Consider the following 17734-nt stretch of genomic DNA (forward strand, 5'->3'; position numbering starts at 1 on the left):
AAAGAATGAATTTTTTTCCTTATATGTCACATAGGAAGTGTTTTAGTACCTGTAAATATATTAAGCACTTACTATGAGCCAGATATTTTGCTAGGCATTCTCTGTTATTTGTAATAATGTGATTGGTTATCTCAGTTTTATAGAATTGAAACTGAGGATCAATTAAGTTAAGTGTTTTTTTTTTGGGGGGGGGGGGTTCTGTGCAAAACAGAGAAAGAGGTGTAGTTGCAGAGACAATCTTAGGAAGTGACTGAAACTGTGATGTCTTCCTTAACCCAGGGTGTCCCTTGGCCTATGTTACAGCAGTTTTGGAAGCTCCAGCTATTAGCACAGAAACTATATTAGCACAATCACACTCCCTGCATCACAAAATCATTCAAGATCTGAGTTCTTTGCTGATTTCTTTTGAATACATTCTTAGAAAAGAGACAACAATTATTTTAAAAGCTTTAGAGCCCAACTGCATGATACTAGCATTACCCAAAAAAACAGAAAACAAAATTCTGTATCTTTAACAATAGGTTTTTGGAAATTTTCATTTTCTTTTCTTAACACAAGGAAAGATATAAAATGAAGGGTGTATATTTTCAGGGCAGGCTGAACCTCTACCATTTACTGCTGCCTGGTTCAGTTTGTAGATTAAAGATGTTCTATTAGTTAAACGTCAGACTGAAGCACTGTAGCATTGAGGAGCATCAGTTTCCACTGGAAAAGCAGTGCTGCTATTACAGTGTTTTCCCATCTTCCTGACCTGTTTGTCAAGCTTTAGGCTGTAGCTGCACACAAGCTCAGAAGAGCTCATTTCCTAAGGGAAAGGCAAAGTTCTCAAGTGCATTAAAAAAAAAAAATGCCCGTAGTTTTTCTTTATCTTTTCCCTTTCTGTCTTTCTCTTGTGTCCAATAGTGAGCCATTGAAATGGCACCCAGAATGATCCTTGTTGACATAACCTGGACCACAGCCCGGGAACACGCGTCCCTGAAGCACAGCCCTGTCACTGCTGGCCATTCTGCCTGCATCTGTACTGTGTTAATTGGACGAGGTCAGCCAGTCCTCTCTCTCTAGACTTTTCATTCTCCCCAAGGGGAAGAATGGTTCCAATGAATGATCCGCCATGTCTAACGGCACTCGTTTCCAAGGCTTGTTAGCTTAGTACCTCTTTGCAATACGTAAGAGCAGCATCTAAGAGAAAGCACTTATATTGCTAGCCTCCAGACTGGCTTTGCAAAGCAATCTTGGGACTGCAGCTCTTAGCAGCTGACTTGTCTTCTCCCCGTCACATATGGGCATGTTCTAATTAGAGTCATATTGCTTATTATATTTTTATGGGTCTAAGGGAATTCTTAACAAGATGCTAAAATTTGTTTTGAAAAGTCTATCTTAAATACACAAATACATTTAGAAAAAATCACTGTACTGGCTAAATAATTCTCTGCTTTTCCTTTTCTCGTTGGTGTATTCATTTACAAAATAAAATAATAATAAAAAGACGTATTTTTATACATATTGTATTAATTTGACTAATCCATGCATGAGCTTAGCCCTGTGCCTCTTATGTTGTAAGAATCCTATAAATATTGTTTCGTTTGTTTTTGATGAAGGAATAGGGGTCTACAACACTTCCCTGCCTAACACGTGCTTAGTGCTTAAGGAGAACCCCACACTTAAGACAACGGACTTCCATTCCAGCCAAGGCTGTTCTGGTTATTTACACGGTGAGAGAGTGAAAGTGTGCTTGAAATGTCTCTTTCCTCATTTCCTTAGTCACATCTGGCTGCCTGATCTGCAAAAGCTGTTTCCTCCGTACGCCCTGACCCGCGCTAGGGACGCCAACAGTCCAGCGGGCTGGAGAGACATAAGGCTATGAGATTTGATATTGTTCGGACTTTTAAATAAGGTTCACACATGACCCTTTCACTCTGTCTTGGGAGAGTCTGGATTTCTTCTCATCCAGTCCAAAAATGCTACTTGCAGCTAAGCACTTAACAGCAGGCAGTGTCCTTCTGAAGAAAGGAAAAGAAAAAGGTGAAGCCATTCAAAGGATTAATTAGATAATGCTTGCCTAGGTCCTATTACTCTCTGAAGGGAAGGGAAAAAAATAAAAGAAAACTACATATGGTCTTAGAACTTTACCAAACTGAAATGAACTAGGTGTTTGCTTAGGCAACATGCTAATTGTATTTTAAGTGAATCAGCCAATGGGCAGGAGGATGTTTATTTCTGCACCTCCTGCTACTTCTCATTCTTGGTAAAGGGATTTTTTTTTTTTTAACCTCTGCAAATGCCTTCAGCAGGAGGTAAAAATAATGACTATGCCATCTGAACACTGAAGAGAGACTGGAGCTGTGAAGTTGGACCTCTTTCTACTCTGTTAAGTATCTTTCTTGAAATGGGTTTGATGGAGGAATAAAAATCTTTATTCCTGATACAAGGACAAAATGAAACTAGAGAAAGGCAGTCAGAACACATGTGAGGGAAAGGCAATGAATGCCTTTACAAAAGTAGGAGAGAACTGGTTCCAGCCGGGCAGGAATGAAAGAGGGGCCAGGGAACATAGCTGTTCTCTGTGCTCCACACACAACCTCCTCTACAGAAGTCTAACCAAGTCCAACAATTTGAAGTTCAGGGGTTTGGCAAAGGGTAATACTAAATAGAGCTCAAGTGGACTACGAAGAGAGCTTTACAGCTAGCGCACAGATGACCAGATGAAGCCAATTTACATCGCTGCACTATTTTTGGAGGACATTTGCTAATACTTATCAACAACCTTACAGCTGGTTCTTTCAGAAGGAAATTCCATCTCTAGGAATTTAGTATAAAGAAGTAATTTAGAACATACACAGATATCTATAAAAGTTCATGGCAATGCTACTTCCAATACGCATAAATAATAAGCTGAAATACTGAACATCAGGGTGGAGGTTAAGTAAATCACATTATTTTTCTAGAATACTGTGCAGCCATTGAAATAAAATTGGAGAGTAAATAATTTTGACAAACAATGATATTTCCAGTATATTGCTTATTAAAAACAATCTAATCTCTAATGCCCTAGGGCATGGATTGGATATACTGAAATAACTTCTTTCCTATTCACTTAGAATAATAACACTAGCTATGAACCATCTTTGGAAGAATTGAGAATACAATCATTCAAATCATCTTCTGTCGGGTTTAATTCCCTTGTGGAATCCCGGTTGTAAAGGCTAGTTTCAGTACAGTACTTCTAAGACATATTTTTATAAAATCTGAAGACTATCAGGATGTTATTGATTTATTAATCTCCTTATATCTCATAAATATAAAGTTACTGATATAGATGTAAATATACACATATGTGAAGATAAGTATGGATTAGAGATACCATTTCTCCTTTCTTGTTATCGTCACTTTTGCAACATTTGTACTTTTTAAGGATTAATAACCTTTATAGTGTACAGCCCTAGTTTATTTTTCAATTTCATCATAGATTATTGTCAGTTTTGTCTGAACCATTATTTCTTCTACTTCTTTGAAAGGAATGGAGGTGGATAGAAAAGTGGACATGATAATTTGGACAGTGTTTTTATGGGAAACATATAACAACTATATTCTGAGGGCTTATATCATGTGTGCATGGTCCTCTAATATACATTGGGATTTTTACCAATTGTCAGTTGGTATTTAAACTGCCAGTAAATATGTGCAGCTGGTTAAAATTTCAAATGATTCTGTCTGTAGACTGCAGATGCAGGTACAGCTAAACTCTGTGGGTTACAAAAAAGATCCTTCAAAAAAAAAATAAAGAAAAAGAAAAGAAATATAACCACTGTTATTTATATAATCACTTCAAGGGCATCAGCATTAGTTCTCTGTTTGTTTTTGTTTGTTTAAACAGAAATTGAAAGGAATCTTAACTCTAAAAGAAAGTATGTGTGTTATAAAGACTCCATATTTACAGAATAGGAAAATGTATGTCATTCCAAAAGGAAGCAAATTTTCAAACAGAATGATAGCAACATAACAATAGTAGGGACAGGATTTTCCTATAGCTGCACGGATGCTAAAAGCAACTTACATTCATGGAGAAAATGAAGACTATGTGTGTACCTATAATATAAAAATGCTTTAACTATCATACAAGATCATATATTCACTCAGAGATCTATACCCAGTGCTCATAGCAGATTTCTTCATAATAGGCTAAATTTGACAAGAGTCATCATCATTAGCTGGTGAATGGATAAACAAACTATGGTCCATCAGACAAAAGGATACTGTTTAGCAATTAAAGATACTAGCTACTAACTCAGTAACATGTGTAGATCTCAAAAACATGTTAAGTGAAAGAAGTCCTTACAAACATTTGAAGGTTAAAAATAAAAAAGTGAACTGTAGATATTTTTTATTTCAGTGTAATTTTGATCTGTTTAAACTGTGCCACATAAATGTGCAAATTCCTCTCAGTATTTGGCAGCTATTTAAACTGGTTGGTATCATAGAAACAGAAAAACTGTTTTTTGTTTGTTTGCTTGTTTTATTGTTTTTTCCCCCACAGCGTTTACTGCAGAAAGAGAAATTGTGATGTTCACACTGTAAACACTCTCCCTGAGAGATCCCGATCAATCTCATAATCAATCCTGAGATAACTACGCTGATTATGCCTAAAATTACAGTCTTCCGCCCAGATTCTTTTCCTAGACTTCAGACATATACATGAAGTTTTCTGTCATATCTCTAGGTACCTAAACACTTGATATATTCACAACTCAACTACTCTTAATTCTGTCCTAAACCAATTTTATTTCTCAGCCATGAACTTGAGTTCCTTTTCTTGCTCAAAATCTCTTTGACTAATGAATGAACAAATGGATCAATTAATCACCAAAGCAACCATATTCAAAGTGATCAGAGTGATTTTAAGTAGGCATACTAAGATTTCACATACAATTTCTAAAAATAACAGAAATGAAAAATATAACTTTGAAATGAGTAGAAGGAAAAATGCATTTAAAGAGTTACCAAAGCTGGTGGTTGAGAGTGCCTTCCAGACCTTTGACAACCTACATCTTATATGAGAATTTAAGGACTGAATGAGTTGAAAATATTAAACTCAAGGGGTTTACAACTGTGACCTAAAACAGGTTTACTGGTTATGTAAGGATCCAGTCAAATAAAGCACTGAAGGTGGATGGGAAACAAGAGTTTCCAGCTGGAAAGTGGATGGAGAATAATATTCTGATATAGGTCTAGGGTAGAGGAATTAGAGTCCCAGATAACTTCTTGATGGGGACAGTGGCTGCCTCAGATCTACCACATCTTATGGAAGAGCTACTGTGTTCTGTCTGTTTACACTATTTGAACCAACTGCCTTGCAGCTAAATGTGGACACAAGTCTTGCTACAATTGCCTCTCAAGACATTGGGTGGGAAGCCCTGGTTACAGAACCTGCCTTAGGGTAAAGAAATTTACAAGAATGAGGTCCAAGAAATCCTAGATTGTCTATGCAAGGCATTAGAGTCTCACAAGAGAATATCTTCCTTGGAAGAGAAAAGTGAACAGCAAGTTAAAGTTTTGCTCCAAGTCAGAACAGGTAAAGATGAAGGACACCAGTATCACCAAATGCAGCAAGCCATCGATGCAGTGACCTCTCCACTACCATGATGACCACTCACCCTATAGTCTTCTTGGCTCACTTTAACCAGATCCAGTCTCAGAGATGTGTATTTTTGTTATTCCTCTATGCATTATGCCTTTGACATCCTAACTCCAACCCTCAACACTTTCTTAAAACAGTCCCTCTACCAAATAACTTTCATTCTTTAAAAATGTTGGTTCAACAAGAAGAAGAAAAATGCATTTAAAAATCCTCCATTAATGAAAAACAAAAGACAGCAAAAACAAAATGAGGGCAAATTAATCATAGAAAAAGCAAAGTAACTAGTACAAAATAAGATGATAGAAATAAATATAAACAGACTAAAGTCACTAGATAAAAGATAACAGGCACTCAATAAACATTTGTTGAATGAAAGGTAAGTATAATATTTGATACTGAAAAATTAGCATTATTCTTGAGAGGCTGATAATTTCATTGTTAAAAAAGGGATTGTTTGTATTGTGAATGAAAAATACTGCAAACCACATCAGTAAACAAAGAACACTGAAACCATCAAGTCATCAGCGGCTGCCGCCACCCGCAGTGAAGACAAGCCTGCAGCCCGGCCTCTGCAGCCACTCACAGTGGTGCCCTCTGAGCGGGCTCAGAATAAGAAAAGACAGAATAAGAAAAGCCTAGGTAGCTAGGTGCTTGTCAAAGGAATGAATTCAGTGAGCCCGAATGTTTGCTTCCTCTCATACAAAGAAAAGCACTAAATTCTTTAACTTGAGATGTCTGGTTTTCTTTAGTTAACAAGTAATCTTTTAATGTTCCAACTACCTGGTCTTTGTTGAAAACTCCTGTATATCCTGGCTCCTCCCCTATCTCTTCGGAGCAGTCCCTCAGAGCCATCTGAGAGGCTGTCATTCCGGGCTCGAAGGGGTTCGAGTCCTCAGCACTGTCCGCCAAATAAAACATAACTCTCAACTTTTGGCTGTGCATTTATTTCAGTTGACAGTATTCATGGTACAAAGGTTTTAGTATAGCTTTATCCAAAATGCACATTATATGGCATAAATTATATCAAAGATCAAAACCCTGGTTCCATCATTTACCAAGGAAGAGATCTCTGGTGTTTCACTTAATCTTTCTGAAGTTTAGATTCCTCATCAATGCAACAGGGATGACAAATAATCTCTAGTTCTCATATTTTGCAAAGATTACAGGGAATAGTAATTGTGAAAATATTATTGTTATAATGTAAAGTGTTATATTTGTATTTTTTTTAACTACAGCTTAATATTTTGTATAAGAAGCTTTAAGTTGCACTTTGATGTAAGTTTCTGAGATAATGCTTCTGCACATAATAGGACCAAAACACATTTAAGGTAAAATAGTAGTTACTGATGTTTTTATTTAAAAGTATCGATGGTGGATAACTTCTAAACCATAAAGTAATTCTGTATTTGGTTACAGGTTTTATGAGGCTTATTTCTACATTTTCACAGAGCTTTTCCTTACAGTATAGCCCTGAATTTCAAACTTACTAAACTGACAGACATGTATTTTGGCAACCAAAATCATTTTGAGCAGATGTGTTTAAGTCTAGAAAGATACATCTCTTTCCTCGTAGATGAGTAACTATTTCACCATCCAATCAAGATGTTTTTATTCACAGACTTTACTGACAGGAATTCATATTGGTCTCTTGGGAAGTAAACAGGGAAATTTAGCAAATAAGTCAATTCTAGCTTCAGCGTTTATTCACAGGGAAAAAAAATGCATCGTACATCCGTTTGAGGTAATGAGAAAATGGATCTTTGGGCTATTTCTGAATATTATTTAATCTTCTCTGATGTATAAACTATTTATAATTTCACATGGTTACCACTGAATCATGGCAGCTGCTATACTCTGAAATAATAATATTTGAATGTGATATTAGGTGACCCAAATATCTGTCATAAAGATCAGCTGGTTATGATAAACTAATAGCAGGAGGTGACGGCGACTGTCTAAAGCCCTGCAAAACTCCTATTAGAAACAGCACAATTTTTCAGCTATGTAACATGTCTGTAATGAATGCCTACTAAGTGTCAGACACTGTGCTAAGTTTTGCAGATATAAAAGGATGTAGCAAGTTTAGCACTCTTAAGGAACATGCAATCTACTAGGGGAGATAAAAATAATGGTAAACTTTTACTTCCAACACTTTACTTCACATAGCAAAATTCTGACTAAACAAAATAATAAACTAATTATAATTTGAAAGAGAGAATTAAAATAAGAGTGGGAAACAAAAAACAATCAAGCATCAGTTAGCCAGGTATGTTGTGATGATCTACATGTGACAGAATTGTGGGTCTGAGATTTCTGGTTTGCATCAGGTTATTTACTCACTTCAGGTGCACACGCTAATCCCCCCTAAATGAAGGCAATGGCTGAGGACGTAGCTCATGTGCCAGAGCAGGAACTCAAACCCAAGACCTCTCTCCCCAAGTAGCCCTGGCTTATTCTTGCTACACTTACCCAGCCTCATCAGCAAGAATTTGTGACTTGACTTCCCCAAGACATTTTCAAAGTTCTCCTTTGAATTGATCAAGCAAGGCACTATAACTCACTATTTCTCATTATGACTGTGATCCCAACAAATTAATCCACTCATTCAGATTTCAGTTGGTTGTTTTTACAAAAGTATAAAATGTTATATTTTATTCTTCCATATTGATGATGTGACTCATATTTCATTTGTCTATTCTATAATTCATAACATCATTATTAGAAAAAGGTAAATGGTAAGAAAAGTTTTCTTACAACATAGCTGATCTATTTTTCCTTGTTCTTGTTTATGATTAGTTTTTCAAAGTTTCTGACACTTATATATGGGCTAAAAACCTTGGCTAACTTTGTTTATTTATGAGTATTATGCATGTATTCATTCAGTAGATATTTTTGGAGCTCTTCCCCTGTGCCAGGCACTGTTCTAGGCATGGAGCTCAACACTGAACCAAAGCTATGAAAATTTTGTTCTCATGGAATTTACCTTCTAATTCAAGGAGATAAACAGTGAATAAACAAGTAAATAAATTTGTACAGTCCATGGAAAGCGATGAATATTATAGAGGAAAAGAAAGCAGAGGAAGAGGAAAGGAATTGTGAGGGTGCATATCAAAAGAAGAAAATCAGGAAAGGTTTCACTATGAATGGGAGATTTGAAGGAAGACATGAATGTGATGGGCACGCCACTCACACACCCAGCAGTAAGAGGGATGGGGCACAGGGAAGAGCAGCTGCAAAGACTCGAGGCAAGACCATGACTAGTGACGTGTGGAACATCAGGGAGACCAATGAGGCTACACAGAAGAAAGCAGGAGGGAGAGGAGCAGATGAGGTCGGAGAGGTTATGTGGAGCCCAACGGTGGGGACTCTCCAAGCCACTGAAAGGACTTGGGCTTTGACTCCAAATGAAACGGTGTGTTCGTCTGCCTGGGGGGCTTACACACAAAAATTCACTTCTCACAACACTGGGGGATGGAAGTCTTAGATCAGGGTGCCAGCTCAGTCTGCTTCTGGTGAGAACGTCTTCCTGACTGTCAGATGGCCACCTTCTCACTATATTCTCACACTGGGGAGAGAGAGCTCTCTGGTGTCTCTTCCCATAAGGGCACTAATCCTATTATGAGAGCCCTACTGTCGGGGCCTTCTATACACCTAGTTACTTCCCAAAGGACCCATCTCCATATACCAACACACTGGGAATTGGGGCTTCATATGAATTTTGGGGTAACTCAATTCAGTCTTTGGCAGATGGGGAGTTTTTAGAAAGTTCTGGGCAGAAGGTTGACATGACACATTAGTTTTAGAGAATCACTCTGGCTACTATGTTGAGAACAGATTGAAAAAAGGTAAAGGCAAAAAATAAGCAAGATTAGTTAAGAGGCTACTGTAATAACCCAGGTAAAATAGGATGGTAGTTTCTACTAGAGAACTAGCAGTGGAGGGTGTGAGTAATGGTCAGTTTTTGGATAAAATTTCAAGTAAAGCCAATAAAATTGCTGATGGTTTCTATGTGGGGCAGTGAGAAAAAGTGAGAGGTTAAGAATGACTCTAAGGCTGATGAATTGTAAGGAACAGAGTTGCCATTAATTGAGGTGGAAAAGACAGCAGATTTGGGGAAGATATAACCAGGACTTCGGCTTTAGTCATGGTCAAGCTTGAGGTGCCAATTAGTCACCCAAGTGGAAACGTCAAATTGGTTGTCAGATATACAGGCCAGATTCTTGGTTGGAGAAATCTATGTAGGAGATGTCAGGATTTAAAATTTATTTTGAGGTGAAATCTAAGGGAATGAGGGCATATTAAGGAAAGAAGTTGAAAGACTGACACTTACATGGGGGACTGCAATATTAAAGAACTTGAGGAGATGGGCAAAATCAGCAGGGGGATTAGGGAAGTAAGGTTAGAGGAAAACAAGTGTGTGCAATCCTGCAAGGAAGTATTTTATAAAGGAAGGAGCTACCAACTTGAGGACTGAAAATAATCCAATTATCCATCAACTGAGGAATGGGTAAACAGAAGCGGGTGTGTCCATAAAATGAGATACTCTTCAGTGAAATAAGGTAACTAACTACTGACAAATGCTACAAAATGGATGAGCCTTAGACATATTAAGCTAAATACAAGAAGTTAAATGCACACAGGCACACACCCACATATACACACATAGACGGCATATTGTATGATTCCACTAAAATAAAATTTTCAGAAAAAGCAGAAATGTAGAGATAGAAAGTAGATCAGTGATTGCATGGGGACATGGGTGGAAGCGTCTTTGTGAAATAATGGAAGTGGCCAAAACTGGATTTTGGTTATAGTAGCACAACTATATATATAAAACTCATAGAATTGTACACTTAAAATAGGTGAATTTTCTGGGATAAAAGTTGGATCTCAGTAAATCAGTTAACAAGAGGAAGAGACAGAAAGGAGGCAGAGAGACAGAAAGAGACAGACAGGACACCATTGGGGGAGTTGAATTGGATGGCGTATGTACAGACCAAGCTTTTGATGCGTCTTGCTGTGGAGAAGAGCAGAAAAATGAGGTAGCAGCTGGAAAAGGACGTAAGTCAAGAGAGGATTCCTTTGCTTTGTTTTGTTTTTAGGTGGAGAAGGGGACACTACTGGTTGCAAGCTGTTGGGAATAATCCACAAGAGAATAAACAACCTCTGGTAAAGATGTAGAAGAGAGAAAAGAGAATTACTAAAGCAATTTCTTTAAATAGATAAAGAAGGATGAATTACAGTGCACATGGTGAGGGATTGGCCTTAGAAGCACAGCCGTGCATCTATACTACAAAAGAGAAGTTGGAGAGTGACAATGGAGGTTAACAAGTCTGTGACTTGGTGATGAAGGCCTGTGGAAGGATTCTTCTAATTGCCTTCCTTTTCACAATGAAAATGGTTATTAGCTGAGAGTGAGAAGGGGAGAAAAATTGAAGGCCTGACAAAAATCACAATAATAGGACTCAATTTTGTTTTTTGCCTTAATTTCCGGTCAGCATAAAAATGCACTTGAAATTCATAGTTTTGATTTTAAATTTATATTAGTCTGCATGACTCTCTTTCTCTCTCTTTTTTTACAGTCATATTAAGCTGAGTAGTTTCAGGTGAGCAGTAGGCTGAAAAATGAATTTACATCAAGATTAGAGTTTTGCCAACTGTCAAGTCATTGTGAGGAAGCCAAAAAAGGATGAAGAACGTAAGACTATATGGAAGAAAATGATAATGAATGAAGGAGAGAAGTGAGAATCAAAGGAGGGGAAGAGTGGGGAAAAGGAGCTAGGATCAGTGGCTTGTAGAGTTCAATTAGGTTAAAGGATTCCTCGAATCATTTAGCATTAACGCTAGAATAGAACCTCTCCTACAATTTTAAACGATATAATCAGTTTAATATTCCTTATGACATATATACAATAGCAGTCATCTAACTTTATTCTTGTTGACCTCAGAGATCAAATTTTTATTTATGTAATCAATTATTAATACATAGTCATATCTTATGTTTATCATGTATGCAACTCATTATACTATTTTTTCTCATTAGAAACATTTTGTATATAGTTTTTTTTTTCCTGCCAATTGGCTAATTTGTCTCTGAGTAATCTTACAGTTCTGCTTCTTATACCAACCTCTCCTATTTCATTTTTTTAACCAATATTTCAACAACCTTGAATTACAGATTGTATTTGAGGAAAATCTTGCTTTTTTCCCAGAGGCCACTGCTTATTGTTAACCCCTGTGAATCTGGTGATGGACACTTTCATCCTCTCTAGAGCCTGTTCCTTTCTCATCCTCTTTCTCCTCCTCCTCCTCCTCCCCTCTCCCACCTCCCTCCCCCTTCCCCTCCCCTCCCTCCCTCCCCACTTCCCTCCTATCTCTCCTCCTCCCCTTCCTCTGTCTCCCCTTTGCGTTTTGTCTCTAACACTTATTTATCTAATACTTCTCTTCAAACTATATCTGACTAATTACCCGATATTGGATATAACATGTGTTAAATCCATAAGATTCTCCTAAACCTACTAAAATTCATTCTAAAAAAAGGTAAAACATAGTCAGGTAAGACTAGATATGTTTACTGCAAAGTTCACCAACTGCTCACGATAGGTCTGGAGTGACTGTATTGACATCAGAATTAGATTGCTGCAACACAAATTATTCCTCATAGTGATTATTATCTGGGTTTCCAAACAAAATGTTTTCAAAAATATTTTCCTGTGGAAACATAATTTACTTTTTTTCAATTGAAAAAAAAAAAGTTAGGAGGGTCAGATAAATATGAGAAGCTTTAAAAAAATTGATTGAGGTCTTACTGTAATTTATGATGAGAACTATCAATGGTAGAACAGAATTGGGCCCCAAAACTACACTAATAATACAACCTAGAAATGAGTATAGCTTTTACACTAAACAAAGAGGAAAAACTGATTGAGGTACAAGGGTCCTGGATTCTGTTTCAGTTTAACTTTAAGGTCCTCATTGCTTCTCAGACAGAAATGGACATTTGATTCTCTCTCTCTCTAATTGATGCTGGCCTTTCTTAAACTGTATTATAGGAAAACAATGCTGAGGTACAAAGAGTTACTCATCTCACACTCTAGGACTTAACAAAATGGGTCTAACTAGCTGTGCGTTGGCAAAAGGGAATATAATTAATCTGAGCACAGTTTATGATTCTGTTCCTCCAAACCCCATGAAGTACTTATCCATTACCATGACTTTTACAAACAAGAGCTCAAGTAGCCAGAAAATAACAAATAAATTACGGTTTTATTTAAAATTCAAAAAAAATATTTCTTAGCTGTTTCTGTTCCAGTGTGACAAACACCACCATAAACAACCCAGTTTCCAGCTTATCTTCTGAAACAAGATGCACATTGGAATTCAGTTAACTCAACTCTGACAGTCCAAATAATTTTGAAAAGTTTTCTGCTCTCTTAGATTATCACTATCCTTGTGCTCTGGGCAATATATTCCTCACTGGTGGCAGGCAGCGACAACCAGAGAGCCAACGGTAAGAAAGGCAATAAAGCAATCTTATCAGAGAAGCTCAGTCTCCTGTCTGATGACATTTAGAGTATATGATCTTTAATTACTCATGTGGTACTCTGGTACACTTCCAGAAAACTGTGCACATTTCACCTGAATGCTCCCCAGTCAATACCCAGTCTAAAAGAATGAGCATATAAAATATCATATAATATCACTCATATGTGGACTCCAAATTAAAAAAGAAAAGAAAAAAAGAGGACACTAATGAACTCATCTATAAAATAGAAACAGACTCGCAGACATAGTAGACAATGTTACGGTTACTAGGGGAAAGAGGGTGGGAAGGGATAAATTTGGGACTTTGAGATTTGCAAATGTTAGCCACTACATATAAAAATAGATTAAAAAAACAAATTTCGTCTGTTTAGCACAGGGAACTATATTCAATATCTTATAATAAACTTTAATGAAAAACAATATGAAAACAAATATATGTATACCTATGCATGACTGGGACATTGTGCTGTATACCAGAAACTGACAAATTGTAACTGACTATACTTCAATTTAAAAAAAAGAATGAGCACATAGTAAAAGAGAGCAGAAGCAATATAGAATGGGATCCGACTGTACCTGGTGAATGAGGCGGAGGAGAGCACATCAGAACAACACCCTGGCCTTCCCTCACAGAGACTGCACTTCTGGTCCGGCCACTGAAATTTCCCAGATCTGTCAACACAACACAGAATTTAGATGCAAGTCAAAAAGGAGCTTAAAGAATTACAACTTTTGTAACTCATACTTACTTTTCTACCATTATCCAGACACGGTTTCTTTTTGTTTGTTAAGTAGTGACAGGAGGGCCTTAATAATAAATCCATAACATCCAATTTTAAATACCATGATTTTCAGATTATATGCACCTTCCAAATTTTTATGTAATAGTGCATACAACTTGCCAGTGGAGGAAGAAATCAAATAATACATTTATAACACACTAAATAGTTTCTTATTTTTTATAATAGTTCCTACATATTAATTTTTCTACTACCAACCAAACCCATTCATACATAACAAGAAGAGAAACAGAAGTGGTTAGGGGTGCCTGGTGTCCACCTGCTGCCTCATTAGGTCTCATGCTAAGAATGGTGTGTAAAACCAAGCATGAATTTGCCAAATTAGAGAGACCTGTGGTAGTCTAACAAAATATGATGAAGATATAAGGGGTTCTTTTATATAATGTTTATGAGTGAAAAAGTCATGTTCCTTTCATTTATAGAAACCTGAAATGGTATGTACAAATTAATTACACTCATCCATTTTGATTACCCGAGAAGCATTATAGCTGTCAAACATGCACTTATACGTATGTAGGACTGTTGCATTGATTGGGATTCGACTGCCTTCCCTTAAACTATACTGCATTTGCACAATTTGAAAATACTCCTAAAAATAAAGTGGCCTAAGAATGATGTGTACTATTTGTATTTCTGTTACTATTTTTTATCTACTCACACCTTTGTGTATATGAACTTTGCCTTTTTCTTGGACTAGGTTGACTAAAGACATAATTTTTAGAATAGTTTCTTGGAAATAGAAGTTCAATATTTTTATAAATAAACATTGTTCCAGAAGTTTCAGTTTGTGAAATCATGTCCCTATGGTGAGAAATGATTCTTGAAAATGTTCTGCATTTCCTTTCACTATTTACCAATCATAGGAGAGGATTTTTTTTTAACTTCATTATTTCATGCTAAAATAGTATGCTTCATAGTAATACAGTGTAGACACTCAAATTTAATGTTTATTAATCAGGCAAATGATGAAAGTAAGCAGTTAAGAAAATATACTGAATGGTTGGAAGGAGATAACTCATTAACTTTAATATTCTAAGAGGGGCCCTATTGCTTACTTTTTGTGAGATGGGTTACAGTTTACTTATTTGCTGAATTTCCAATCAAACCTTTTAGAATACATTCAAAATCATGAAGGACTAATAAACGGTAAAGGCATAATGCCAAATAAATAAATAGTCAGAGAGGTATTCATTATTGAAGAAAGTGTTTAGGATTTTCCAAATAATTCTGTTTCACTGTAAATAGTTAAGTACTTCACCAAGTGGGAAGAAGAAAGAATTATTTTAGTTTTACTGTTTTTCTGGTGATTTGAAAACATACACACTAACTTCTAATTTTATTAAATCAAGTTCATTCAATTTCAAATGTGTACAACTCATGGCTTTAATTCATATGCATTGACCCTTAGGGATAGAAACTGCCCTTTTTCCAACATATAATCTCAATATGGAAAACAAAGCATGGTGATATTTCTCATTTGACTTCCTTTGACTCCTAAAAACAGCACAGGAAACACACAGTGAGGCAGTAGTTGCACTGGGGCTGTAGTATCTCTTCAGAGATTATATGGTTTTGCTTTCCTCTTTTCATCCTCATTGAATTTATAAATCTGGAAGGCTATTTGGGTATCAATTTATTTTCACTGAATTTCTTAAACGTTTCTGAAAAGCATATATATAGCTTCCAATACATTTAATACAAATTTATATTGTGCTTATTATGACATTTCAAATCAACCTACTACTGTATTTAGAAGAAAATTTTAATAGAAAACAGTCCTAAATTAATGCCTATTTCTGATAAATTGAAGTATGGGCATGGCCTAGAAATTAGACACAAAAAACAAAAGAATATTATATAATAATTATGACCTGAATTGTGTTTTGAGATCACAATGACCCAAAAGATAACACTCAGCTATAATTGCTTTATTTCGTATAATCCGTTAATACAGATCCAAGTCAACATTCCCTCATGGAATTGTTTCTGTGTCATTATTTCCTAGAAGCTATGGCATCACCAGTGCAAAGATAAATGGATTTTTTTCAACTGTGAATAGATCCTTTTGTTTCATAATGACATACTGAGAAACACTAAAGAGAAGCCTAAACTTTCACAGAGAGTGTACTTTACTTGTTTAAATTCTTCCTCCTAGGAAAAAAACATAAAACCACAAAGGATTTTAATGTAAAAGTAGTCCTTGTGTCAGACAAGGTTCTGCTTTATCTGAGGCCAAATTGATGTGAAAAAATTCTTGGTTGGAGTGGGGATGGCAACTATAGAGAACAGTATGAATAAAAATACAGCTGGCTGTTTTGATCTCATTGTGAACAGAAAGCAGTTTGTAGCCACTCATCAGAGAACTTAGTGTGAGTGTTTATCACATTATTTTCATAGATTAAACATTGCATATATCAAGGAGAGACATTAAAAAAAAAGAACTTTCATGAATGAGGTTTTGATTATTTTATTGTCACTTACAGAAGGTAAAAAATCTGTTCCTATGTTCTATTTTTGATCTTTAAGGGGAAAACATGAATAAAAATAAAAATTTTAATATGACTCTAAAATTCAGGACTTTTATTAATGTTTGGATCTGAGATTCATATGGAAGACTGTAAGACTGAGGAACTAAGATGACTGTTCTTTCTGAAGGACCTCATGGCTTTAATGTCCATGATTTCTATAAAAATAACTGACAAGTTTTCTAATATTCCCTCAGTATTTGCTGCCTCATCTGTAAAGGGTTTAAGTATTGAAGTCTTTTATCAAGTTAATTTGTTTTTCCTGCTGTTCATGTTATTATCATCAATATCATTCAGGTTATTGTCCTATTTTGTGTGTGTGTCCTATGTAAATACCCTGTAATAAAAATTGGTCAGACTGCATTCAGAAACTATCTTTGACATTGTAAAATGTTTTAAAAAAAAGGGAAATAAAGATTGAATGAATAATAATTACACTAGCTACTAGCATACCTACTCTATGCCAAGTTTCCTGAAGTTTAAATATTAATTTCTCTGTTTTAAAGATTACTAAATGTATATGAAAAGCAAATAAAAACCTGACTATGGTATACAGTTAATAAGTAGTGAGTTGGCAAATCAAACTCAATGTGGTTGTTTTTGTATCTTTTCCTAATACATTAAAAAAGTGTATTAGGAAAAAAGCAATTCAGCATTTGGAAGTTAGACCAAGTTGGTTTTAGAAATTTAGAAATAATCTTCATAAGCAAGTCATATTAAAATCACCTTCTGACAGATGAAAGACATAGAAATGAGAAAAGTAGTGAAGAATGAAGAAATAATTCATACATACAGAGAAAATTAAATGAGCATTTTTCAATACATAGCCATTTGTTTGCATGTAAAGGCTTCCATAAAATATTCTACAACAAGCACGATTCTAAATAGTCTTTTAAATAAATATGTGATTGTTGAATGGTACCTTGACTGAAAACCACAGAAACAACTTGTCCCAACTGTTGGGAGTTCTAGTGACAGACAGTTTTCAGCTGTTAGCCCCTTCAGGAACTGACTTCACCACAGAGAATCAGCTCATCCCAGGTTACAGCCCTACCTCAGGTGGCACCGAGCCAACAGTTGTTTAATGAGAGGGTATAATGACCTGACCACCTTGGCCCAACTCCTGACAACCTTGACAAGCCATTGTAGCTTTCAACACCCTCCATGGTGTCAGCTGGGGCTGTTGTTGGGCCTGTATCACAGCTCAAATTATTCTCCTCCCACATCTG

General features: G+C 36.0%; 1 protein-coding gene across 1 annotated transcript in view; it reads right to left on the minus strand.

Moving 5' to 3' along the window:
* The window catches only part of CNTN5 (contactin 5), a 550779-nt gene that overhangs the window by 318169 nt on the left and 214876 nt on the right, over window positions 1–17734 (minus strand). Inside the window, 1 exon segment of the mRNA XM_032488283.1 lies at window positions 13757–13852. Coding sequence (XP_032344174.1) covers window positions 13757–13852 — 96 coding nt within the window.

Source organism: Camelus ferus, chromosome 10 (assembly GCF_009834535.1).
Source record: "Camelus ferus isolate YT-003-E chromosome 10, BCGSAC_Cfer_1.0, whole genome shotgun sequence".
In the NCBI taxonomy this organism is placed as follows: domain Eukaryota; kingdom Metazoa; phylum Chordata; class Mammalia; order Artiodactyla; family Camelidae; genus Camelus; species Camelus ferus.